At 44.2% G+C, this 27064-nt stretch overlaps 1 protein-coding gene and 1 long non-coding RNA gene across 2 annotated transcripts in view; one reads left to right on the top strand and one right to left on the bottom strand.

Moving 5' to 3' along the window:
- Window positions 1-3644, bottom strand: part of LOC123373204 — a 6907-nt gene extending 3263 nt beyond the window's left edge. Inside the window, exon 1 of the long non-coding RNA XR_006580614.1 lies at window positions 3544-3644. This is a non-coding gene — a long non-coding RNA (uncharacterized LOC123373204). The remainder of the gene's footprint in view (window positions 1-3543) is intronic.
- Window positions 1-27064, top strand: part of POLR1E (RNA polymerase I subunit E) — a 27964-nt gene extending 900 nt beyond the window's left edge. The window contains exons 2-12 of the mRNA XM_045022066.1: window positions 955-1058; window positions 3838-3914; window positions 7996-8081; window positions 8874-8929; window positions 11353-11497; window positions 12971-13078; window positions 13732-13828; window positions 16489-16622; window positions 19405-19486; window positions 22857-22988; window positions 26661-27064. Coding sequence (XP_044878001.1) covers window positions 955-1058; window positions 3838-3914; window positions 7996-8081; window positions 8874-8929; window positions 11353-11497; window positions 12971-13078; window positions 13732-13828; window positions 16489-16622; window positions 19405-19486; window positions 22857-22988; window positions 26661-26820 — 1181 coding nt within the window. The 3' untranslated portion in view covers window positions 26821-27064. The remainder of the gene's footprint in view (window positions 1-954; window positions 1059-3837; window positions 3915-7995; window positions 8082-8873; window positions 8930-11352; window positions 11498-12970; window positions 13079-13731; window positions 13829-16488; window positions 16623-19404; window positions 19487-22856; window positions 22989-26660) is intronic.

Raw genomic sequence — 27064 nt, 5'->3', positions numbered from 1 at the left:
TTGACACCAGCCTTGTTATTACAGTGTGGGGTTTTTTTGCATTGCCTTCACTGTGCTGCATTCCGGCCCTGCTCCAAGAAAGCAAATGATGGCATGCGTGTGCGTGGCCCCTTTGAAGTCTGCAGTCAACCTAGATTCGTGAACATAGAGCTGAATGGAACATTATACAAATAGTCTCCGAGTGCTGAGGTTAAATTCAGGGAGCGCGTACATCCAAAACATTGTTTAAATTCATAGATTCCAAGGCCAGAAGGGACCATTGTGGTCATCTAGTCCTGACCTCCTGTATAGCACAGGCCAGAGACCTGCCCCACAGTAGTTCCTAGAACAGAGCTTTTTGCAAAAACATCCCATCTTGATTTCAAAATTGCCAGTGCTGGAGGAATTGTGCACTCTTCAGGGTCTGTTTCTGACTGGTTGTACAGCTCCTAGGACAGCAGGCCCTTATCTCAGTTGGGGGAAAATAGTAGAATCTTTCAATTCATGTCTGCTGACATCCTTCTTTAGTGTCAGGCTTTGCCAGGGAGATTCTATGGCATCTTACTTGGGACAAATCACTGCCGTCTCAGGTGTAGGGCATTAGTGAGCCTCTGTTTGCTCTACACCCGTAGCAGAATATAAGGCCCTGTCAATGCTCAGAAATTGAGTAGAATAACCACTGCAGCGTAAACTGTTCTGCAGTAGATATTCCAGACACACTTCCTGTGTGGATACTGTGCCATAAGAAAAGTGACTTTATTCCAGAGTAATTATTTGGCTTCCAAAGTGGAGTAATTATTCTGGGGGGGGGAAATCACTTGTATTCTGAAATTAACTCTGACATAACTCAGGCTGCCCAAAAGTCTCATTAAAAACAACCTCTTTCTTGGCATTGTTATAAATGTTTTTATTTTAAACATACCAATTACCTTTATCTACTGTTTCAAATGCTTTCTCCTTGCAAATTTATTCCAGTTCAATTCTCAAATGGAAAACTGCGGAATTCCGAAAACATGGATTTTACTTTATACAAAAGCAAAGATGCTACTAACCCCAGAAAGAAACACCAAAGAATCTTGGTACGTTTGTTTGTTATTGTACAAGAGTTCTGCAGTGAACTATCAGATCCCTGTTTATTACCAGGTTTTTGTCTTTGTCAATCAGGATATTTTTGCCAAGAAGTATTGAAAAATATGTAAAGGGACACGGAAATAAAAAATCTCGCTTTTGTATATTTTTGTAACCTGCTACTGTGACAAGTATAACACCTAAGATTACAAGAAATGAAAGATATTGTATGGATATAAAATATTTCGCTATATAGTGAATAACACATTTTGGAAGATTATCAAATCTTTTAAGCAATTAAACATCAAGATGAGCTCTAATGTGGTGGCAGATTATCCCTCATCTGCTATTTTGGAGTTCTTGTACCTTCCTCTGAAATATATGGAACTGCCCATGTTTGGAGACAGATATTGGACTGGATGAATTTTGGGTCTGATCCGGTCTGTGAATTCCTATGGTCCTGGGGTGAAGGAAGATCTCTGTTTTTATCAGGTTTCTGTTTCTGCATTTGACATCCTGTTCATGGACAGTCATTTTCACTGGTTCTCTTGTATAAGGAGATAGGCCCCAGTCCTGAAATTGGATCTGCATGGCACCCCATTGTTCCAAGTAGGGTCCGCTGGCATGGATCTGATGGTAGGAGTAGGGCTTTAGTTAGGCTATTGTTTTGTGGGTATTCTGCGCCCCCGCCTCCCCCCCAGCAGGGGAGAGGAAAACATTAAGACAAATGTGATTGTAAAACCTCATAAATTAGGAGAGGGATTTAAGCAGGTGTAGTAACTGAAACAGTTTTTAACTAACTTAGAAACAAAATTGGCTAGATTTCAAATTGATGGTGGCTACTTTCTCTTTCAAGAGGCAATGAACCCTCCATGTGAATTAAAAACAAAACACAAACCTCAAAATTAAACCATTCCATTTTATGGTATTTTATGAGATTCTGGACATGTCCAGACCCTTATTTCAGCTTACAGGGCTGAGAGACTGTTCTTAGCAGCAGAAATCAGATTGGAATGACGGAAAGTGGTAGCAGAAGTTTAAATGGGAAAAAGCTGCTGCTTGGAACAGTGGTGTGGGGGAAAGGGGGAAGAGCGTTTGCCTGTAGCTTTGAGTTAGCCTGCTGTGTGCCATGTTAATATGAGGAATAGTCTGTGCACTGATACCTGGAGCTCCTCAATTCTCTAAAAAGCGTGTATTCTGGAGTCTTTAGTCTACAAAACCACAAGATGTCAGTGTAACCTTAAGAAGTAGTACGGAGTATTAGTGTGTTGACAGGTATGATTTTGTTTTGTCAAAGCAATTCATGATCAGACACAGAATGAACCTAGCACCATATAGCTTACCAAACAATGTACTTCAAGTGTATTAATACCAATTATGTAAAGGAATGGTAACAGGGTTCAATAATGCAGTACACCTCAAGTTTGAATTGTTCTGGCTCATATGTTAAATGCAAAATACCATTGCAGTAATATAGTTAAGGTTACCGAATTAAACACACAAAGTCATGGATTCTGAAAGTAATATTGACTTTACCATGTTGCACATACTGTATATATTAGGCTATATGGTTAACAGCATACCTATAAAAATGTAAAGCTATTAGCTGCAGAGTAGGCAGGCTAAGATGACTGCAAAAATCATGTTGCATTTTCTGATTTCTTTCAGGTTTACATGTCTAACCTTAACATTTGCATTGCTGTAGTTTTTTGTTCTGACTGAGTTCTCTTGTGTGAAAGTTTTGCTTGTGTTGGCTTTAGTGGAAAGAGAAACAAGCCAAAGGCCAGAAAAGGAAAAATCTTACCTGAGTTATTGTGGAGTTACGCAGTTTGTACTACTGAATAGTATACATGTGGTCAACCACAAACTAGGTAGAAATTTTGTACTGCAGATGTACAAACGTTCTTTATTTAAATCATTTTTCAACATAGGCCCTAATCCTGTAAACTCTCCAGAGTGGCTGAATCGCACTCAGCTTTTGGGACTGGGGTTGGAAACTGACGATGCAATGAAGTTTTACAGTTCAGCTATTTTTGTGTCCAAGGGCACATAAACAAGTCCAGGTTTTCAAAAGCGTGTGTGTATAGTGATAGTGTGTGCTCGTGTGTATTAAAATTTACTCGTGCCATCACTGCCCCAGGAACAACCTTGGAGCTGAGACAAAGCACAGCAGTTTTCAGTCCAGGAGGAGAATTAATTTTCAGGAAGTTATGAGCAACTTATAATGAAAGGCTGGATGTAACTTCAACTAAAGCATCTGAAATAACACCTTAAATTTAATAGCAAAGATGGTTAATTTCTTATACATTTTTAGCCCTAACTAGTTACAGCATTTCTATTACAAACTATCACATTTAGGTTTACCTATTGTGGACAAGACATTCTAGCTGTGTTTTTAAATTCCAGAGTTCACAACAGTGCTAAGCATGCTCAGAAGTTAACCACAAATACTATTAGAACTATGAAGGCAATAACTTCCACGTAAAGTGTTCTTACCTTCCTTTAGGTGAATGTGGAGGTAGCATTATTTACCGGGTTGGGCTCTTTCAGTGGTAAGAAGTGTTGTTTCTTTTCAGACTTTCTTTGGGAAATATTGGTGTATTGTTTTTAGTAGAATTGATGAGAAAATTTCCCTAAAATAAGACAAGTTAAAAATGTCTTTTGTTTGGAGAACTGGTATCTGATACCGAGGAAAAAAGGACTTAATAGCTTGGTTAGAAAGTTCAGTGCACATGGAGAATTTGTGTCACAAGTACCCCATCACTAAAGTTACTTATCTTTGTATTTTAGACTTCGGAGACAGACAGGCTTTCTTATGTGGGAAAAAACTTCGGCTCAGGTGTCCTGAAATGTAACTCCCTATGCAGGTATGGGGTGTGTGCAAAGGAGGAGGGAAAGCAGTTGTTCTGTTTACTTAATTCTTCTCTTATCCTTTTCATTTGTGCTGTTTATAAATGTGGGGGCAGATTTTCAGACGAGCTCAGCTTCTGCTGAGGATCGGAAAGAAAGAGGGACAGATTTTCAAGAGTTCAGCACCTCGCAGCTCCCATTGCTCTCAATGAGAGGTGCTGAGGGTTTCTGAAAAATCTGGCCATGCAGTCTGTGTACATCAGGTTAAGAAGATTTGGGTTAAAAAACCAAACAAACAGTAAGTAAAATCACCGAGGAGAGACACTGATGTCGCAGAACCCACCCTTCAAATGTGGCAGAATCTGTACATGATCTGTGCAGAGGATTCCTTGGTCTTGCATGTTCACTGGGCAGTTGCAGGTCAGCAGCTTGATGATCTATTTGACTGTTCCATGCACGGGTGGTTCTCAACCTTTCCAGACTTCTGTACCCCTTTCAGGAGCCTGATTTGTCTTGCGCACCCCCAGGTTTCATTCACTTAAACGACTTGCTTACAAAATCAGACATAAAAATACAAAAGTGTCCCAGCACAGTATCACTGAAAAATGGATGACTGTCTCATTTTTACCATATAATTATAAATAAATCAATTGGAATATAAATGTTGTACTTAAATTTCAGTGTATGGTATATAGAGCAATATGAACAAGTCACTGTCTGTATGAAATTTTAGTATGTACTGACTTCGCTAGTGTTTTTTACGTACCTGTTGTAAAACTAGGCAAATATCTAGACGAGTTAACGTACCCCTTGGAAGACCTCTGCATATCCACAGAGGTACGCATACCCCTGGTTGAGAACCACTGCCATACACCATAAAGGGAAACACACATGAAGTGATGGCATTTTCATTGGGAAGAATAAGAAAAAGATAACAGATGCTGGCGCGTCCAGGCCAATGTTAGTAATAATAATGTTGTTTTATCAAGTCTTGCTTGATCTAGGAACTGTAAGTAAGGGAGCCTCTGGTTTTGATAGAAACCTTTGGAATTAGTGGATCCAGGAAAAGTCAACTGCAAATAATCCTTTCCTGTTGAATCCGTTAAGGGTATCTGTTCTTCCCTTGAGGCACGCTGACATTCCCGTTAATATCAAGGGAAGTTTAAGGTGTGTGTGCAGTCGGAAGGAGGAGCATCCCTAAGAGACACTGTCGGGTCAAATTCGAGCCTAAATTTAGGTTTTGTTGTGTATATAAATAGTGAGAGAAAAAGAACAAAACAGGCTTTTACGTGACTTCAGGCAGTAGTCCTAACAGTACAACCAGGTTTGTTTCCATAGGAACTGAATAATAAAATCATGTAAGGCCCTGATCCTGCAAAAACGAACTCATATGCTTATCTGTGAGGAATCCTATTGAAATCAGTTGGTAATTGGATGTCCAGATCCCTAAGGCGGCTGTGAAAATCCTGCCTTAGATGTGGAATGTGGAGAAGACCTAGAACTGGATTTCTGTGCCTCCAACTAAACTGATTTTTTTCAGGCAGATGCCGCTAAAACATTTGCCTGTGGTGCTCACAACTTGAACTTTGCAGCTAGTTTTGTCTTAGATTTAGAGAGAAGTTTGTTTTAATAGACAACCTGCATTTGGGGGTCAAATTTAACTTGATGTGTCTCTTAAATGTAATATATACAAATGGAGGGTGAAAAAGGCGAACTTCAGAAATCTCTGTCAAGGCTGAGTCCTAGTCAGATCTGTACTGGTAACAGCGGCATTGACAGACATTTGCTGATTCTGTGCCTCCTAACAACTGAAGTATTGATGGGCAATGTGGGTGGGAAGAGAACAGATTAGCTCAGTGTTTGCTTTGGCTCATGTGAGAGTGTAGCAGGGGGACGGTACTTCTAAACTTGAGGCTCCTGATGTGCTTGGGTTCTAAATGAGTCGATTAAACGCAAGTCCCTTTCTGCTACTCACCGCTTCGTTAAGCCGTCCAAGAGGGGCTGTAGCAGGAAATCCAGGACTAAACTCGTCTAAAAGGTGAAAGAGATTGATTACATGCTGGTCATGTATTTTTGTTCTCCTCTGTCTCAAATGAAATGAGGAGAGCTGTGACTTTAATTTTGACAGAACTTAATTTACAATACGGTCATTGCAACAAGACTCTAGGGGCAGTTTTATGCTTGTGTCTGGAGAATTAAATTGAGACCCAATTAGTCTAATGAACATCTACGCTACAAATATCAATGATGTGCAATTTTATACCAACGTAGGACTCCATCTCGTAGGAACACTCATAACGTTGGGCATGGTTAAGAGACCGTTTGAATGATGTAATCAATCCTTGGAACAGCTGCTGTGAGTCCTAGACATGTGCCTGGCTAATGCGAGGTCAGTTCTTGAAGCTGGAGGGGTGGAAACGTAGCTTCCTTAGGTGTGAAGGTCACTGCACCTAGGTGAGGACACCTGGCTAGTCTGAGTAGGGTGCTCTTTTTCTTTCTGAGGGTTTTTCTTTGTTTAGAGGCTTCAGACCCCATCCTTTTTTTATTCCTTTCCTCTCCATTCAATTTAGTTGAACGTGTGACTCATTCTTTTTGTCTAGTTGAAGCAGCCACTAATGGGGTTGCTGTTCTCCACAACCCAAAGACAAGGCATGGCCTCCATAAAGCTTCTAGCAGCTACTCGTCCATAGTTGTTCCTGAAATACCTCCCAAGTTTTATTAGCTACTAGACTTGTATTTTTGCACTTAGTCCCTGTCTAAACCCTGCAGAGACACTGAATTCAATTTGAAGCTGGCTTGTGTCAATTCGGCTTAGCTCGGTGATGCACTGTTGAACTACATCAGTTTGAAATTACGCCTTTAGTTGAACTGCTCCCGTGAAATAGACAAGGCAGTAGAGAGAATCCCTCCCTCAGCTCAGGACACCTGAATGTCTGGTGTAATAGTGTAGCCATACTTGGTCCTCACCAAGTCAGTTCCAGTTTTAAAAATGGTAGAGAGGGGGCGGACCCAGCACAAGACGGCTGAAAACCTTGCCAAACGCAACATAAAAAGAATGTCCTAAGCTGCCAGGTGGATGAGAGAAATATCCAGCCTGCTCCACAGAGTCACGCTGAATATGGGAGAAACACACATTTTCTCAAGCCATGCGGGACTGGCAGCAGCAAAGTGAACTGCTGGCTGGAAAGAAAGGGAGGGCTTGATCCCTTTAAAATTAACTGTTTTGATCCTGCAAAAATATCTGTTTTCTCAGTAGCAGAGAAAGTAGACTCAGTTTCTGGGACGCTGTCACACTTAGGCTTTAGTGTAGACATGTCTATGCTGGCATAGCCTCCTAGCACAGACACAGGTTACATCAACAGAAGGAGTCTTTCTTTCAATGTAGGAACGCTGCCTCCCCAGACAGAAGCACTCTTCTGTCGGCATAGCTGAGTCTACACTGCGGTTTTGGTTGTCATAGTTATGTTGGCTGGGGGTGTGATTTTTTCACACCTCTGACCAACGCAGCTAATCTGTTGTTAGTTTTAAGTGTAGCCGAAACTGTAGGCTCCAGGGGCCATTAATAATCGGAGAACGGTCATGTGGAATCTGAGCTTTGAAAAGAACCAACAAATTACAGCAAACAGTTATTTGCCTGAGAACCAAGTCAGGGTTTGAAATATCCGTATCCTTTGAATTCCAGGTAGCGCTGAGCCTGAGCTCAGGCAGCCCTAGAAAAACTTCATTCTTAAGCTTCTGAAACCAGACGCCGCACGTAATGAGATCCTGCTTAGAGAAGGTCTTAGGCTCCCTGCAAATAGAAACAAGAAAGAGAATAGAAGATGACACTTAGGCGTCTCAACACCTGTTTTGTGTGCCTGGGGGCTAATTTAGATGCCTTAATTTGAGACTCCAGGGTTAAAAATGAAGCCTCCTATGTGACTTTTATGGAATTCATTTTACTGTGAAATTCTAGTTGTTGTGATTGGAAAAAATCGGTCCCTGCTGGGGCAGGGAAGGAGGAGGAGGGACATGAAGAGCACCATGCCATATAATATTGCGAACGTGTTTTACTTACCATCATCTCTGGTTAATCATTCCTTGCTGTGCTCTCCACAGGTACTTTGTCGGTGTGTTAGACAAGGACGCTGGACAAATGGAGGTCTATAATGCTGAATTATTCAACATGCAGCCGTTGTTGTCAGGTAAGTAAAAGTCTGAACTCTCCCACCGACATCACAGTACGTCTGTACCCGGTCTGCTGCCTATAGTTTGGCTCCTGTTTCCATCAGTCCAACGTCACGGATATTCTTATTGGTCCCTGAGTGAAAGCGCAAGATGATTGGACAATGCCCCCACAATACACTTTTTCCCAGTGCTTTAAGGAGCTAGCTACAACTCTCCCTTTTACTGCTTTCCACATTGCACGCTGAGAGGTGATGTTTAGGAAGAAAGGGGTGGGGGAGAGTTAGAGTAAATCAGGGTGGAAGGTGGAAAACGTTGAACTTCATCCCAATCAACGGTTTCAGGTCGTGTTTTGGTGTCATCGTCTTTTGTGTCATCTGCTTAGGAGAAGGCTAGAACAGGCTTGGAGACTGAATTGCCACTTTCTGGGAAATCAGATAATCCCCGGACAGCACAGTTCTTCAGCAGGGCTGCTTTTATTGCCGCAAGCCTAGAGGGAAATATTCAATATCCTCAATGAAACGTTTCCTTGGTGCACTAGGTGATGCTGATATTGGTATAATCCAGGACACCCCTTTTGTGATGTATCAAACCAAAGTATTAATGCCCTTTGTAGTAACACGACCGCCCAGTCTCTCTCTCAAGTGCTGTCTAGCATTTCACTTTATCCTTTTTTAAATTCTCGAGTATCAAGCATGAGAGCTTGAGAACTTGCATGCCAGGTTCTGGCACAGGGCGAATGAAGACATACGTATTATGGACTGCAGTAGCACAGTCATACCTAAGTGGACTCATTTTTGTTCTTTTTGTAGATGATGTAATAGATGACGACCCATCAGATTATCAGAATAAATCCTACAGAGAGAAGGTAAGTTTCATTTTTTTCTAACATAATCACTGGGCTGTCCTCAGTAAATGATACTAGTCTAGAAATGATTTGTTCACGTTTGCCATTAATGGGTGTAGTTCAACTGTTTTAATATGTTCTGAAGCTGAGCAATAGCTTTTCAGTGGTGTAACAGCAGCATTTTTATCATTATTGTAGCTTTGGTGGTGGTTCTATGAACTTGCTAAACATTAAACAGAATAATGGCTACCGAAATGCTGGGCTGTATTCACTGATTTATGTTAAGTTTACCTAGAGCATGTTCACAAAGAACAAGTTTAATGTTAACTGTTCTTTGACAGGGTTAGTGGCCTAGCGAGGGAAGCAGCAGACATGATAGATCTTGGTTTTTACTAAGGGTTTTGGCACAGACCCACATGACATTCTTATAAGCAAACAAGGGAAATGAGGAATAGATGAAATTACTATTGGGGGTCGGTGCATAACTGGTTGAAAAATCATATTCAGTGAGAAGTTATCAATGGTTCGCTGTCAGACTGGGAGGCTGTATCAAGTGGGGTCCCACCTGGTTTATTCTTGTATCCAGTTCTGTTCAATATTGTCATTAATGACTTGGATAATGGAGTGAGTAATATGCTTATACAATTTGTGGATGACACCAAAAGGGGCACAGGGGGGCGTTGCAAGAACTTTGGAGGACAGGATTAGATTTCAAAAGGACTTTGACAAATTGGAGAATTGGTCAGAATTTAACAACATGACATTAAATAGAGATAAGTGCAACGTACTTCACTTCGGAAGATAAAAGCAAATGCACAACCACAAAGTGGGGAATTAGAGGCGAGGTGGTAGTACTGCTGAAAAGGATCTGGGGGCTATAACAGATCGCAAAATGAATGAGTCATCAGTGTGATGCAGTTGCAAAAAAGACTATTACTCTGGGATGTATAAGGAGCGTTAGATGTCAGACTCGGGAGGTAATTGTCCTGCTCTGCTCGGCACTGGTGAGGCCTCAGCTGGAGTATTGTGTCCGGCGCTGGGGGGCATGCTTTCGGAAAGATGTGGACAAATTGAGGAGAGTTCAGAGGACAGCAACAAATATGATAAAAGATTTAGAAACCTGACTTTTAGGAAAGATTAAAAACATGTTTGTTCTTAAGAAAAGAAGACTGAGGGGGACCCTGATAACAATCTTCAAATATGTGAAGGGCTGTTACAAAGAGGACTGTGATCAATTGTTCTCCATGTCCACCGGAGGTAGAACAAGAAATAATCTGCAGCAAGGGAAATGTAGGTTAGGTAGCAGGAAAAACTTTCTAACTCTAAGGGCAGTCAGCTCTGGAGCAGGCTTCCAAGGGAGGTTGTGGAATCCCCAGCAATGGAGGGTTTTTAAGAACAGGTTGGACAAACACCTGCCAGGGATGGTCTAGGTTTACTTGGTCCTGTCTCAGCGTTTGGGGGCTGGAGTTGAGGACTTACTGAGGTCTCTTCCAGCCCCGTAGTTCTATTATTCTAACCCTTAAATGTAGACAGACGGCAGGTCAGCGGTGACTTACACATGTCCTTCATTTTATGCATGTGGCTGTTCTCATGGAAGACAGGACGCCTATTTGCAATGTGTAAAGTTAAGCACGTGCATAAGTCTTTGCAGAATCAGGGCCTTAATCACTATATAGGAGAGGGAGGAAATACATTGTTCCAATTGTAACTCTATTGTTACTGCTTTGTAGCTATAACCTGATAACCCTTTTGGACACTGGAAGCAAAAGTGAAATTGACAATTTTTAAAAAAGGGAGCTCTAGCTTTCCCAACCCTCTGTATTTAGTTACTGTACCTCGAATAGAATCTCTGTCTATGATCTTGTCTAATGTTCCATTCGATGATGGCCCACTTACATGTGGGCATTAGGCCATGATCCTGTGGTCAGATCCAGGCAGGCGGACACCACTGTCAGCTTAGGCTCTGAAACCGGAACACACTCAGAGATTTGCCCATGTAGATCCATTTGCGGGATCATGGTTTTAGTTTGCAGCTTATTGTTCAGATTCACTAGCACTTGGTCATTGTGGGGGCCGCATTCTGCCATACTGAAAATCGTGCATCCCCTCTTTTTGTTTTTAGTGACTCATTCATTCTCTATGTGTTGGCTTTTTAAAAAAAAATAGCAAAAGCAATCTCTGCCTTGGACTGGACCGTAATTTAAAAGCTGAGTTTTCCTTTCATTCATACAGGTTAACACCAGTAGAGGAGCCCCTGTAACTGGGCAGAGAATTTGGTCCTACGGGTCTGTGAAATGTATTTCCTTTCCTTTCCTTTGAAAGGTAGAATCCAATAGCAGCCCTTCCTATTCAGGGTGCATTATATCCTGCTTCCCTCCAACACCTTCCAAAGGGGACATACCTCTGTATCTAGGGGCAGTAACTCGGATCGGTTTCTTGTGCAGGTGGATTCGTGTATTGAAGCCTTCGGCACCAACAAGCAGAAGCGAGCCCTGAACTCTCGAAGGATGCACCAAGTTGGCAGTGAGACTTTAAATGTGGCTGTCTCAAAAGCAGCAGAAAACATCATAGAGACAAAAGGTGTTGCTGGTAAGTAACAAGAGTGATGCGGAAGAGCAGCATCAAACCTCCCTGTTGGGTTTTTAGAGACTGGCTAATTCATTGTGTCTGTTCCCTCCTCTAATGTATTCAAAGGATTCACTCACCTCAAGGACTAGGGGAGGGAGAGGCGCATTTGCCTGGAGTGTTAAATGAAGCAGAGTGGTGAACTCTCTAGTAGTGGCATTGGAGAATTTTGAGCAGCCACAAACTAACAAATTACACCTCTACCTCGATACAACGCTGTCCTTGGGAGCCAAAAAATCTTACCGCGTTATACGTGAAACCGCGTTATATCGAACTTGCTTTAATCCACCGGAGTGCGCAACCCCGCCCCTCCGGAGCACTGCTTTACCGCGTTATATCCGAATTCATGTTACATCGGGTCGCGTTATATCAGGGTAGAGGAGTACCATTCTGGGAGAGAGTCGTGCAGCCCTCCCTGCTACAAGCATGCTGAAATCAAATCTTCTAGTTCTGATCACACTGCTTATAAATTGGTGAATCATACATTCTTTTCCTCGGCCATCTCAACTCTCTGGTAGCACAGGGTCCTGGAAAGTTATTCTCCCCATCAGTTCTGTGAGCTGTTTGCATAGAATGTTAGTCTACAGAACCTGTCACACTTTATCCTTTAAAGAATGATACCACATCAGGCTGCACAAAGGATCAGCTGACCCCAAAGCTTTAAAACCGACAAGCTAAGTCACCCTGTCAGTCCTGCGGGTCTGGGCTTCGGATCAGACGAGCAGCAGAAGCGAAGGCTGCTCTTGCTCCAGTTCCACAGTCTGGTGTCACCGTGTTCTTTCATGCTCCAGATGGGTTTTTGCAAGTCCCCAGAGTTGCGAGCAATGAAGTGATGACAGTGGCATAAAACTGTGGAGAACCACAATGGTGAATTAGGCTCTTTATTAATAGTAATATTATTTCAGTATTGCATGAAGATTGGGGCCCCACTGTGCTAGGTGCTGTACAAATGGACAATAAAAAGACGGTCCCCATCCTCTGTCACTTGGAGGTTACATAGACACCTGTCAGATGGTCTGGTATACTTAATCCTGCCTCAGTGTGGGGCATGGAGTAGGTGACCACCTGAGGTCTGTTCCAGGCCTCCATTTCTATGATCCCAAAGAGCTCCCCGTAGGAGAATGCACTATGTTCTGCACACACATGACTGCTCTGCGTACCGTAGCTAACTCTACTTGGAGTGGGGAAAACAATAGAAATTTGCAGAATCATCGTCGTGAGTTTGATTTATTAGTCATTTCAAAAGCTTCCAGGATCTCCCCCCCCCGCCATACCATACCGCACTTGGAGCTTTAAAACTCTAGCCAGAAGAGTTATGGTTTTTTAACTAAGAATTCCCTTGGCATAGACTGACACTAAACACAAGCATTCGCTTTGTGGCTCCATTCACGTTCACATTGGCTCAAGCACTCTCTCCTCTCCTGCTTGCTTTGAAAGCTTTAGTCAGTGACGCCGCTCAGGATGATTTGCAAGATGCCTCCCTCTTCCTACCTCCCTGCCAGGAAGATGCTGACAAACCAGAGAACGTCTACAGGTTTGAGGACAGTATCCTTTATGGGGCAAAGCACTGCTTTACCCAGCTGAAAATACGGAGTTAAAGGAAAGGTTCAGACTCGGGTGAGCAGTAGAGTTGTGTCTCATTTGAGAGGAGTAATTTCTGTTCCTGAACAAAACGCTGGGGGGAGAGGATTTGAGAGTGCGCCTGAGGGCTTTGGGCCTATAAGTCAGACTCCAGCCTTTTGAGCGGCTTCTCCCAGAAGAGATGATTTTGTGCGTTCCCCTGTGCGAATGTGACGTAGATGTCAACCGTTAAGTGTTGTGGAGGGTATGACGGGGAGCAAAGGGTAGAATTTGGACTGTTGACCCTGTACCAGGAGAGATGCTTCATCATGGAATCAGAACCTACAGGGACATGAATCCTGACTGGCTCCCAGTCCCTGGGATTGGTGTGCCTTCCTGCAGTACGTCTCCCCGTGCAGCGTTAGTCGGATATACTGTTCTTCACTGCTCTCAGATATTAGTGGTGGTTCTTGCTGTGAGCAGTCGTGCAATGGATGAAGTGAGCCCTTTGTGTAATGTAAATCTACATGACTTGCCTACTGTACAGGGCTGTTGTGACCCATAATAGTCGTTAAGGGCTTCTAGAGCCTCGACTGAACGAGCAAAGTGTTCTTTATTATTTCTTAAAACCTCTCCAGTCCTCTCCCCTGCTGAATATGAAGTGCTGCAGACTCCAGCTGCAGCTTTCGTTAGCATTACTCCTGAGGAGATCCTTAAGAAGACAGAAGAGAAAAGGTAAGGATGCTCTAGGCTTATTGATGGGGCAAATAGAGTGGTCAGTTCCTTGTAATGAAATGAGTTGAAAAAACGAGTAGCTCCTAGCATGAAGGAAAACACCTGTAGAACTTAGCTGACCCGTAGGAAGTTGTATATCCCTAGTGGAATTTCAAGACAGATTTCATTAGAATTGTTCTGTTGTTTCGTCTGATGGACCAGTAGCCCCAGGAATCAGCAGATGCATAAGCTCAGTGCTGCTTCAAAACCCTGTTAGCCAACTGGAACCAGATCACGAGATGGAAGAATTAGATATTTAACATTCATGGAGGATAGGTCCATCAGTGTCTATTGTCCAAGATAGTCAGGGATGCAACCTAAGCCTTTGGCTGCCAGAAGCAGGACTGAAAGACAGAGGAGGAATCACTCGATAAATTGGCCTGCTCTGTTCATTCCCTCTGAAGCATCTGGCACTGGCTGCTATCAGCCAACAGGATTCTGAGCTAGATGGCCATTCTTATGTTCTTATGACCATTTTCTACTGTGGCTGGTAGGTTTATCTTTGTTCCAGAAAGGCTCATTTCTTTCTTAAAATAACATGTTCCATGATGTAATAACAGCCCCTTAATACTGACTTCAAAGTTGTGGTTCCGACGCTGGATGAGATGAGCCCTTTCTTTGTTTTGGTCTCTTTATGACAAGGTGGGATATAACCTGAACTGATCTGTGAACTCTGCCCCAGTGGGAGGAGCTGCAATCTAGGAAGCAGGCTGAGGGATGACTCGGGGCGTGCATCTGTGTGTGCAGAGTTTATAACAGGGAGAGCCGGGGCGTCTAGGGAACAGCCAGAAGCCAAAGGCAGAGTCTCTGCCTGCTTGTGTAGGTGCAGCCAGGATGGCTACTGTTTGGGGGAATGGGAATAAGAGAAGTGTAAGGAACTGGCTAGCAAATAGGAAGAGATGAGGTTGGATAGGTAAATGTGAACAATGCTGGGGGCCAGAGGAAGGGACTGGGTGGGAAATCCCAGGGTTTGAAGACTAGCAAGGATATTAAAACGAACGGGAAGCAAACAATGAGTCTGAGCATGGGGGCAGATGGCCCCATTCTTGGCACTAAAAACAACAAGGAGTCCTTTTGGTACCTTAGAGACTAACACATTTATTTGGGCATAAGCTTTCGTGGGCTAGAACCCACTTCATGAGATGCATGGAGTGGAAAAATACAGTAGGCAGAAAATATATACACAGTACATGAAAAGATGGGAGTTGCCTGTCAAATGGGGGGGTCAGTTCTAACAAAACAATTCAATTAAAGTGGAAGTGGGCTATTATCAACAGGAGGAAAAATCATTTTTGTAGTGGTAATCAGGGGGCCCATTTCAAACAGTTGACAAGAAGGTGTGAGTAATAGTAGGGGGAAATTAGCATGGGATATATACTATCACGTGCCAGCAATGCCCCTCTGCCATGTACATTGGCCAAACCAGACAGTCTCTTCGCAAAAGAATAAATGGACACAAATCAGACGTCAAGAATTATAACATTCAAAAAACAATCAGAGAACACGTCAACCTCCCTGGACACTCAATAACAGACCTAAAAGTGGCAATTGTTCAACCAAAAAACCTTCAAAAACAGACTCCAGTGAGAAACTGCAGAACTGGAATTAATTTGCAAACTGGACACCATCAAATTAGGCCTGAATAAAGACTGGGAGTGGATGGGTCACTATAAAAACTAAAAACTAATTTCCTCATGCTAATTTCCCCCTACTGTTACTCACAACTTCTTGTCAACTGTTTGAAATGGACCCCCCTGATTACCACTACAAAAGTGATTTGTTTCCTCCTGTTGATAATAGCTCACTTCCACTTTAATTGAATTGTCTCGTTAGAACTGACCCCTCACTTGGTAGGCAACTCCCATCTTTTCATGTACTGTGTATATGTATTCTGCCTACTGTATTTTCCACTTCAAGCATCTGATGAAGTGAGTTTTAGCCCACAAAAGCTTACGCCCAAATAAATTTGTTAGTCTCTAAGGTGCCACAAGGACTCCTTGTTTTTGCTGATACAGACTAACACGGCTGCCCTTCTGAAACCTGTCATCATTCTGGGCACTGTTCTAGACAAGCTGCTGAACAGGGAACACGTTGAAGTTTGGAGAGTCTAGGCAAGGGGGAACCATAAAGAGGAGATGAAAGACCTGAGCAGCTGCGTGGACCGCGGATGAATACAGACTGTTGTGCCCTGGTGAGGTTTGAGGTTAGCGTAGACGGGCTCACAGGTTGGACAGCTATTGTCCGCCATATTAGTACACTGTAGGATCATCTGCATTCCTTTTCAGAGCAATATCTTCCCTGGGTGGAAGTGTCCTTCTCGTGACTCTCTCCTGTCTGGTCAGAGAATACTACTCCTGCCTTTCATCATTAAGCACTAGTGCATTTAAAGGTTCTGGGTAGAGCTCTGACAAAGGAATACACACGAGGCCAGATCCTCTGCTGGCGTAAATTGTCTTTGCCATGTCAAAGTTAGTGGAGCTCTGTAAATTTAAACTAGCTGTGGAATTGGCCTTATTTGTGTGTTCCTTACACTCAGGCATCCCCTGTCCTAGTGTGTTGTACCCAAAACCCCATTTCTTTATGCCCTTTGCTCTAAGGGATGTTCCCTCTCTTCCTTTTAGCCATTGCTCCTTCGTTCTAGAAGAACTGAAGTCCATGCCTCTAAGTGAGGACAGAGCGGACCATAAGGCGCGGTGTCTGTGGTTTCTGGATGCCCTCATCAAGTTCAGTTTCCAGAAAGTGATTAAGAAGAAACGTAAGTTAATAGCAGGAGGATCTCTCTGCCCTGCTTACCTTTCAGCTGTGATCTGGGGTTTGTATTGTAACTAATGGAGTCTTAAATCCAGAAAAAGAACAAAAAATTCCACCAAGCTGACAGATGAGCGCTAACAGACGCCGGTAACAGTTTGATCCCCAGGTACACTTTTGGGCCAAGGTTAAAATTTTGAAAGCAGTCTAAGGCAGTCAGGCACACGTCCAGCGTCCAGAGCCCTTTGGAATGCTATGAAAATCTCAACCTAAAAATACTGACGAAAAATGAACCCCCTCTTTTTCCCTACGAAGCCTGATACTGAATCTGCATGGGCCGGGGGGGGGGGGGGGAGAGTAGTGAAACATGTTGTGCAGTTAATGCCTCAACAGTGAGCAGAGTGCAGAACAAATCAACACGTTCGTGTCACAAACGATCTTCCCTTTAGAAGTAGAAATGGCATTTTCTTATCAGTAAAATGTACGTTTTCTTGAAGTTATAGAAACCCCAGTAATTCAAGATTGTAAACTTTCCATTTTAATTCATCAGAGACTTTGCCATTTTAAATCAGGGTATTGCGAAGACCAGAGTAACTCCTGTCAGAAATGCGCCAACTGAATATTTTTCCATCAGAAAACGCCGGTTCATCAAAAGTGAAACAGTTTTGCGGAAACGTGTCTGTTTCAATGAAATTTTGGGGGGAGGATTGGAACAAGATTCCAATAAGTTCCAATTTATTTCTCAAAACAGGACATTTTGATTTCCTATTTTGAAATGACTTTTCGTTTCAGTTTTTTTTCACTTTATAAAACATAATGTGACATTTTAAAAGGTAAGAATTCAGAATGATTTTTTCGGGTTTTATCCAAACTAAAAGTTTCAGCCTGAAATAATTTTTATTGGAAATTTGTTGTAAGAAATTTTGAAATGTTTTGTTTGGTTTTGTTTCTGGACAGAAACAATTTAGAAATTGTGAATTTCCCACCAAGCAAAAAATCCGGTACCCAGCTGGCTCTAATAATGAGCTATTGCAGCCTTCTGCTATCATACAATTTTCCCATCCTCTGCATGTTGAGCAGATCACTGGGAAGTCCATTGGGGAACAGCCATTGAACCAAATAGTCTTTCAGATGTTGCTTATTCTCATGCTGTTATCAAGAAGGTCTTTGCAGGTTTTTTGTTTGTTTGTGTGTTTGTGTGTTTGTTTGTTTAACCAATAAACACAGTAAATGAAAAAGCTGTTGTTCTTTCCAGGAAGAAAGTGATTTCTTTCTTCAACTCTAGCATTTCTGAGTTGTTGCATGAAATAACACATGGCAGCTTCTATCAAAGCCCTTTGGGACAGGGACCATCCTTTGGTTCTGTTTGTACAGCTCAGTGGAGTAATCCTGGTCCTTGAACGGGCCTTCAGGCCGATACTGTAATGCAAATAATCAATAATCATGTGGAAATATGAAGATTCCAGCAGCTGGAGATTTAAGAAAAATACCAAATATCACGAGGCACTTGATGAGAGCTTGCAGAACTGGGGTATCCCTTATTTACAAGTTTATCCAGCCTTATTTTATTTGTACGTTCAGTCTCCAGCCAACTTCAGCTCCATTGCTTCCAACTAACAAGCTCTTTTGAACTCTGCATCCAAAACAATCTTTTAAAGGTGCAGTAATGACAGTTCTTTAATGCTCCCCACAAAACATTTAGGTGTAGATTTTCAAAGGGGATTTGGATGCATAATTCCCATTGTCTTCTGCGGAAATTGTGCTCCTCAATCCGTTGGGCAGGTTTGAAGATCTCAGCTTTAGACTTTCTATAGAAAAAACTTTCTTTAAACATCTCCCTGTCGTATTGGGAAGCCAGACATTCTGATGCATGGGAGTCCAAAAGTCAAAGTGGTGTGAAATAAAAGTGAAACTCACCATTCTAAGGCCCAGTCTACACTCAAAAGTTAGGTCGACCCAGCTACGTCGCTCAAGGGTGTGAAAAAACCCACACTCCTGCGTGATGTAGTTTAGCTGACCTAACCCCTAGTGTAGACAGCGTGAGGTTGATGGAAGAATTCTTCCATCAATGTAGCTACCGCCTCTCGGAGAGGTGGATTAACGAGACCGTTGAGAGAACCCTGTTTGTAAGCACTGAAGCGCTACAGCTGCAGGAGCATTTCAAGTGTAGACAACCCCGAAGTGGTGAAAAGGAAATTCAAGGTTTTTTTGAAAAACTATTTAAATTTTAATAACCTTCTGGTAATGGAAACACAGATAAGGAAGGAATTGTATCATATTAATACTTAATGTAATTTAATTTATTAATAATAATACAAAAAATAATGCCTAGGAGTCCTCATTATGGACCAGGACTCCGCTGTGCGAGGCTCTGGATAAACAAAGAACAAAATGACAGTCCATAGACAGTACAGAAGCTTGTCCTACTTTCTAGGGGTATAATTTTCAAAAGCTTCTAAGTCCCATTTTCAAAAGTGTCAGGCTATTAGGAGCCTAAGTCTGATTGAAGTCAGCGGGATTTAAGCTTGTAAGCACCTAAGTCTCTTTTGAAAATGGGGTTTAGGATTGTCAATCATTTAGACACTGTTTGAAAATCTTACCCTAGACGCTCTAAGTAGTTTGTCAACATACTGATTTATGTATTTTTAAGTTGTTCCCTTAAAGATGTCAGTGAAGCAGTATAAAACCAGCACAGTGTTATAATAGTTCTTAAGTGTTAATTTGAATGAAGCCCCATGATGTTCAGAATGTGTGTTTATCATTTCATTGCAAAAAGTTTTTTCTTTTAGATGCACTGGGCCCCGACTGTCCACACGTCATTAACAGCAAACTCATGAAAAGCTTCACGGCCCTGACATACAACAACGGCAGGTAGCGAATAGTTTGTTTTGTTTTGAAATTGATGTTCGTGACACAGGAAAGTTCAGATCAGGGGATCATAACTGTGCCCCCACGTTATCAGGAAATCCTCTCAACTGCCATATAAAGAAATCTAAATTATTCCCTGCTTAATGCCTGTAGATTTTGGTACAGAGATTTTTCTGTGGAGAAAATGGAAGGGGCTGTCACAATGCTGAGCAATCATCTGTACTTCAGGAGGTGATAGTGTGGAAACTTTGGCTCTCATTCTCCTCTGCCTTATGCCAGTGTAAATCAGGAGTGGCTCTGTTGAAGTCAGTGGAGTCATAGAATAGAATCAGAGAATATTAGGGTTGGAAGGGACCTCAGGAGGTCATCTAGTCCAACCCCCTGCTCAAAGCAGGACCAACCCCAACTAAATCATCCCAGCCAGGACTCTGTCAAGCCTGACCTTAAAAACCTCTAAGGAAGGAGATTCCATCACCTCCCTAGGTAACCCATTCCAGTGCTTCACCACCCTCTTAGTGAAAAAGTTTTTCCTAATATCCAACCTAAACCTCCCCTACTGCAACTTGAGACCTTTGCTCCTTCATCTGGTACCACTGAGAACAGTCTAGATCCATCCTCTTTGGAAGCCCCTTTCAGGTAGTTGAAAGCAACTATCAAATCCCCCCTCATTCTTCTCTTCTGCAGACTAAACAATCCCAGTTCCCTCAGCCTCTCCTTATAAGTCATGTGCCCCAGACCCATAATCATTTTTGTTGCTTTCTGACAAACTCTATACAATTTGTCCACATCCTCCTTGTAGTGTGGGGCCCAAAACTGGACACAGTACTCCAGATGAGACCTCACCAATGTCGAATAGAGGGGAACGATCGTGTCCCTCGATCTGCTGGCAATGCCCCTACTTATACAGCCCAAAATGCCATTAGCCTTCTTGGCAACAAGGGCGCACTGTTAACTCATATTCAGCTTCTCGTCCACTGTAACCCCTAGGTCCTTTTCTGCAGAACTGCTCCCTAGCCATTCGGTCCCTAGTCTGTAACAGTGAATGGGATTCTTCCATCCTAAGTGCAGGACTCTGCACTTGTCCTTGTTGAACCTCATCAGGTTTCTTTTGGCCCAATCCTCTCATTTGTCTAGGTCCCTCTGCATCCTATCCCTACCCTCCAGTGTATCTACCACTTCCCCCAGTTTAGAGTCACACCAGTATGAGAGGAGACTCTGACCCGATGGCTTGTATTTTAAAATCAGGTATTTTATTTAACATAGTACAAAGGCCCGGGGTAAAATGCTCACAGGCATCTGAGTGACTTAGGAACCCAGTCCCATGTTTAAGAGATCATGCTACTTAGGAGCTCATGTGCTATTGAAACTCCCTGGGGGCTTGGGCTCCCAGGGGCATTACTGAAAATGCTATCCCTGCTTACACACACGGTTGCACCAGTTTAACTAAAGTTGTGATTGAAAACTGAGGTAATAAGTCAATGCAGCTTTGCACTCAGAAGCTCTTCAGTCAGTTTAAATCTTGCTTCTGTCAGATTTCAGGGGGAAGCTAAACCGATAAAACCAGTTTGAAACCGATTTAAATCTTACAATGGTATAGCAATGTTGGTTACAGGTGTGACTTTTATTTTTTATTTTTTAACTGACACAGCTATGCCGGAACGAGCCCTATGGATGACGTTATACTGGCATCAGAGCCTTGCCAGCGTAGCTTCTCTCTCAGGGGGAACCAGTGTTAGCTAAGATGGCAGAAGCTCTTTTATGCAGATCTGAGCTGTGTCCACACTTGGAGGGTTTGCTGGTATAACGATGCCGGGGTAGCTGTGCCAGCAGAACTTCTCCAGTGTAGACTAGGCCTAGGGGTGCCCGTATCAGTTTAACTAACCCCATTTAATGAAGTGTGTGTGTACACAAGACCCACATCTGCCTGGGGCCTTCTCTTTCTGAAGCATTCTACAGACATCAGCGAATGAAACCTGCCAGCAGCCCTGCAACCATAATGCACCATCATTGCTGCCTTGGCAGGGCAGACTCTCTGCTCCACTCCAGCAGCACAGTGGAAGGAAAGACTTGCTATATCTCGTTGGCTGGGGAGTTGTGCAGCCCCTGTGCACCCTCTCGCAGCCTCCTCCCCCCATTCCCAACCCCGGGGAGCCTGTCAGGCTGGCAGGAGGCGTAGCCAGACTGCGATGCTCCTCTCCAGTCTCCTCGATCTTCTGAGCATGATGTTGCAGAGCAGAGAAGCTAGCCCAGTAAGTGGAGGTGTGGTGAATTGTGCAGTGTCAGCAGCAGTAAAGCTAGGACTAGAACCCAGGAGTTCTGGCTTGTGCCCTGGAGGGGGCTAGCCAGGAGAAGACCCCTCTGAGTGGAAAGCAGGAGAGCACACACTGTACCCTTCTAAGGTACTGCCAGGGAGCTCCAGCTGCCATTGTACCTCCCAGGCCAGGACCCTGTGGTGCCAACGTGGTGCATGCTGGTCCCAGAACACTAAACTAAAGCACGTTTAAGACTTCACCTCTTCCCCATGGTACATGCCTGTGTTGGGGTCCCCAAAGCCCCCCGCTGGGCCTGCCTCTGACCAATCTCTCCAGTTTGCAGCATTAAAAGAAAAGTTCTGGACGTTGGTCAGAGCTGTGGCACTGGCTTCTGCTCTTCTTGGGCACTGGATTCTTTGCCTGCGGGCCACCGATCAGCCTTTCAGCAGTTGAGCGACTGCCAGCAGGAGGCGCCAGAATACACACATTTAGAACTGCAGAGGTTTGAGTTAGGGAAGGCTGTCCAAAGGACATGGACACATGGAAAGTAATTAAAATAAGCATCTGCCGGGGGGGGGGGGGGGTCAGCTGTGGAGCTGTTTTAGTTAAATAATATTTCCAAGAAGCTGCTTGTGGTTTTATTGAATTTTGTTGGCTTCCACCTAGGTGGCTGTGTGCAGAAGGGCCACACTTTTTTGCTTTACAGGCATTGTCTCCTCACACTTCATGTTATCGGCGTTACTATGAAGTGCCAGGAGGTTTTGAACATAAATTTGCCACGTCAGCATGAAAAATAATCCTCTAAACCCTTCTGCCCTGCGAGCTGCGTTGATTTATAACTAGAGCTGGGTGACATCCTTCAGCCCACTAGATTATTTGATGAAAATTGCAGTTTTGGTCGACCCAAAACTATTCACAGATTTGACACACACGGTTTTTCAGTCGTTCACCAAAGGGCTGGTAGTGGAAATAGTGCTGCTGTTGTCACCAGTGTTCCCCATCCCTTTTACTAGGAATAGAATCCCAGGTCTTGCCATCGGATGTTATGCCAAAGGGTTATGCTTTGGCTCTGTTAAAAAGTGTCACATTTTGTTTCTCTCCCGTTCCCTCTTATTCTCCAGTATCCAGAATTTAATCTCTGCTTCGATGAAGGCTAAAATTACAGCCTACGTCATAGCCTTAGCCTTGCACATTAACAACTTCCAAACAGACCTGACTGTGCTACAGAGGGACATGAAACTCCGCGAGAACAGGTGAGGGACGTGTCTGTTAATTGTAGGAACACCAAGCATGCAGTAATTTTAAAAAAAATTGGGGGGGAGGGGGAGGAAGGCAGCACTGGGGGGTTTTGTTCAGTTCCTCAATTGAGCAGTTGGATGTTTGATCCAGATGCTGCCCTGAGTACCGTGCAGGCTCCCCCCGTTCTTGTCAGTGGGGTGCAGGACTGGGGTGTAATGGGGTAGTTTTTAAAATAACGAATAATACTGAGCTCTTGTCGAACACTTTTCATCAGTCGATCTCAAAGCACTTTACAGAGGAGGGTGGCATCCTTGTCCCCTTTTACAGATGGGGAAACTGAGGCACAGAGGGACAGTGACTTGCCCGAGGTCACTCAGCAAACCAGTGACAGCCAGTAGAACTCTGAGTCCCAGTCCAGTGCTCTGTCCACTGAGTAACACTGCCTCTGTGTTTTCCAGTCTATTCTCTCCTTCTCATGACAAGAGGGAAGCAGAGTTCTGACTCCCTGCTGGGTCTATGATCCGTATTTAATTGCCAGGAGGCAAGTCTCTGTCATAAAGGTTGGAACTCAGGTTTTTAAACAAAACCAGTCGTGAGCACGTGCCCCATTGGCCCAGCCAGTAATCCAGTCCCCCCGAAATGCCTTGCCTGGGCCTGGTGCGGAGGAGACGTGTTTTCCTGAAATTTGGGGAGGGTAATTGCACCGGCCTCAGGAGATGAGGGTTTGGCTAATTGGGCCTACCAAGGACAACTGTGGTGATTTGGAGGGGGCAGGATCAGGTCCTTATCTTCATTGGGAAGTTACTTTCTAGCGCTTAATTTTCCACGGGACAAGAAATATGTCTGTGCCATATGTATTGAGTGTAAAGTCTGCCTTTATCAACACGTCTTAATCAGGGCCTGATCCAGAGTCCATAAAACTCAGAGGGCTCTTTCCACTGACTTCAGAGAGGTGTGATTCAGGCCGTTGGAGAATACAATTATGATCATTTCTTGATTTAATCTAATGGACTCGCTTGGGGAATCCTTGACCTCCAGGTTGGGGAGACTGGCTGTTAGCACAGAGAGCAGCTGCATAATACCATCTGGAATTGAAACGTATTAGCCCCCGGTCAGCAATTTGAGTTCAACCATGCTTGGCTTGCTGCAGCTTGGTGGGAGAAATAGCAACTCCAAGGACATGCTTTGTAGCTTGACCTGGTTCGTAAGGATGACCCTTCCTGACAAGATCTCTAAAGATGCTATTGCAGGGTATGAAAAACCCATCTTGAGATCTGTGTCCTGCAGAATTAACAACTCCAACAAGAAATCAATTATTCCCCCTAACAAAATCCTGCAGAAAATAATGAAATGATTCTCGACTAGAAACGGCAAATGGAAGTGATCCGATCTGACTTTTCACAGGCTGACTCCATTGTACATGTGGGAGTGGAGGCTCTTGCTGATTCCAGTCATTTTGCTGTTTGGGATTGATGTGGAATAATGGTTTTAATGGCAGTGTTTGAAGCCAATTCGACCCCATTTTTAAAGATGAAGTAAATGGCTTTTGCAAAGGTCACAGTGCCTTTTGGGAGCCGCATCAGGCACGATAGATCCTTGACTTGCTCAGCTGTCTTTTTGGGGGATCCTAAAAAAAATGAGCGCAGAGAAGTCTGAAAAGCAAAAGTCAGAGTGAGACTCAGACTGGAAAAAAGCCACTTCTTTAATCTCCTTGCAAATGACATAGTTCATGGAAACACAGATGCAAAGCTTGCATTGGGGATCAGTCAGAATTACAGTAACTCCTCACTTAACGTTGTGGTTCTGTTCCTGAAAAATGTAACTTTAAGTGAAACAATCTTAAACTAATCCAATTTTCCCATAAGATTTAATGTAAATATGGGGCTGAGGTTCCAAGGTAATTTTTTGGGGCAGACAAAAGGCATTATGTACTGTACTGTACTGTGGTTGGGAGGTGCCCCTGGCTTACCCCCCACAGGCACAGCCCGCTGCAGGCAAGGATGCTAGGAAGCACCTTTGCAGCAGCAGTGGCAGCTTCCCCGGAGAAGAACAGGTGCCGACTTTGCCGGGGGATGCTCCAGGCCCGCCTCTTCCCACCCCCACTCCACCTCTCCCCGGAGCATGCCATGTCCCTGCTCCTCCCCATCCCTCCCAGCGTTTCCCCTGCTGCCAAAAAGCTGATTGGTGGCAGGCAGAGGTGAAAGTAAGCCGGTCCGGTACGGTGTACCGGCAAGAGCCAGTACACTGTGCCGGACTGCACCAGCTTCCTCGGCGGGGATTTAAAGGGCTCCAGAGCCCTTTAAATTCCCCTCCACAGCTCCGGCAGCCAGGCTGGGGCCGGATTTAAAGGGCACGGAGCTCCCGCAGCTGCAGGGAGCCCAGAGCCCTTTAAATCCTCCCCCGCAGCTCCGGCAGCTGGGCTGGGGCTGGGATTTAAAGGGCTCGGGGCTCCACGGCAGCCGGAGTCCCGGGCCCTTTAATTTGCCTCTGAGCCCCGGGTTGATTTAAAGGCCCTGGGTCTCCCAGCCACAGCCAGTGCCCCAGGGCCTTTAAATCTCGAGGCCACACCTCTTCCGGTTGAAGCCACGCCCCCTCAGGACTCCAGCAGTACTGGTAAGTCCTGTACGTTACTTTCACCCCTGGTGGCGGGGGAAGCGCTGGGAGGGACAGGGAGGTGGCGGAGAAGAACAACTTGTGCAATGCTCCCTTGTAAAGTCGCTGCTCTTCCACAGAATCTTACAAGCCGTGGACAGAGCAGGCAGCCAAACGACATTATAAGGAGCATTGCACAACTTTAAAAGAGCATGTTCCCTAATGGAGCAGCGACGTAACTTTGAAACAACATTAAGCGGGAGGACGTTAAGTGAGAAGTGAGGAGTTACTGTACACTCTAAAGGGAGAGTCTAGGACTTTTGCTATAACAGGCAGCATTGTTAATCACAGTCAGATGCTCCGTGTGCCACGGGAGGGATGAGAAATTGCTGTGATCATTATATTCAGGACTGATCTAGTTCTCTGAGTAAGGATTTTGCATCCCTGATTAAAAAGTTCTATGTGTTCTCCTTGCTGACGTGTTACTGCGTTAATTCTACTGGGAGGTCTCTAGGCTGCCAAAAGGGTTTGCAGTTGAGCACCACAGGACATCCTCTCTCTTTCCTCCAGGGATGTGTGTCTGGAAATCAGCTGGGCTGTCCTGCAGGGCAGCATGCAGTGCTATCAATAAATAAATACCTCAGTGGTGACCCTGTTACAAAATGTAGATTGCTTTTACTTCCTCTCCCCCCTGCCTGGCAGGGACTGAATAACTTTCACACACTTGGGATAATGGGCCACTAAAATAAAGCAACAGGCTCTTTTCAAAGCTGGGCAGGCCAAGCCCAATGGCTTTCCAGCCTCCCCACAAAGTCCTGTTGCTGTAACTTCGCTCCTGATTAAAATCACCCCTGCTGTTGCCACAGTGGGCTTTTCTAGAACTGGATCTGCCATCACAAGGAGATGCATATTGCCAGTCACTGCTCCAGAGAACAGCCCCAGAGCCACATTCCTGCTTGCTTCTGACCTGATTCTTGCGCCTCCGAGGTGAAAGCCTAATTGCTCTGATCCAGCGGGCTGCCTTGTGCTACTGAGTGTCTGTGATTTGACACAGGAATGTATTCACTGATGTGGGTGTTTTTTATTTTTGTCAGAATCCTGGAGATCGCTAAAGCCATGAGGCTGAAGATCTCCAAAAGGAAGGGACCTTCAGGACTCACGGACGATGAAGACCACAAGTTGGCCACCCTCTCTCTACCCTTACCTGTGTACAAGCCAGCCGGGAGGCAGCGGAAGCGCAAGAAGATGACATAAAGGACTATTGTGCACATCTCACGGAGGAGAACGTCGGCTGAAAGGGAAGGGCAGGAGCCTCTGCAAGAACAAGGCTTTCGCCAGTTTCCTGATCCCACTTCGAAATCGGAGCTCTGAGAAGCGCTGTTGTGCCAGACAGTGGCACTTACCCCCTTGGCTGATCATAAGAATGGGATTGGGCTGATGTTCATCTCTGTAATCGGTCCTTTTCTGAAAATAAACCAAAACCCTCTCGTCCTTTCTA

The sequence above is a fragment of the Mauremys mutica genome, chromosome 6 (assembly GCF_020497125.1).
Source record: "Mauremys mutica isolate MM-2020 ecotype Southern chromosome 6, ASM2049712v1, whole genome shotgun sequence".
Taxonomy (NCBI): domain Eukaryota; kingdom Metazoa; phylum Chordata; order Testudines; family Geoemydidae; genus Mauremys; species Mauremys mutica.
Note: the sequence above shows the minus strand (reverse complement) of the source record. Positions and strands in the feature narration are given on the sequence as shown.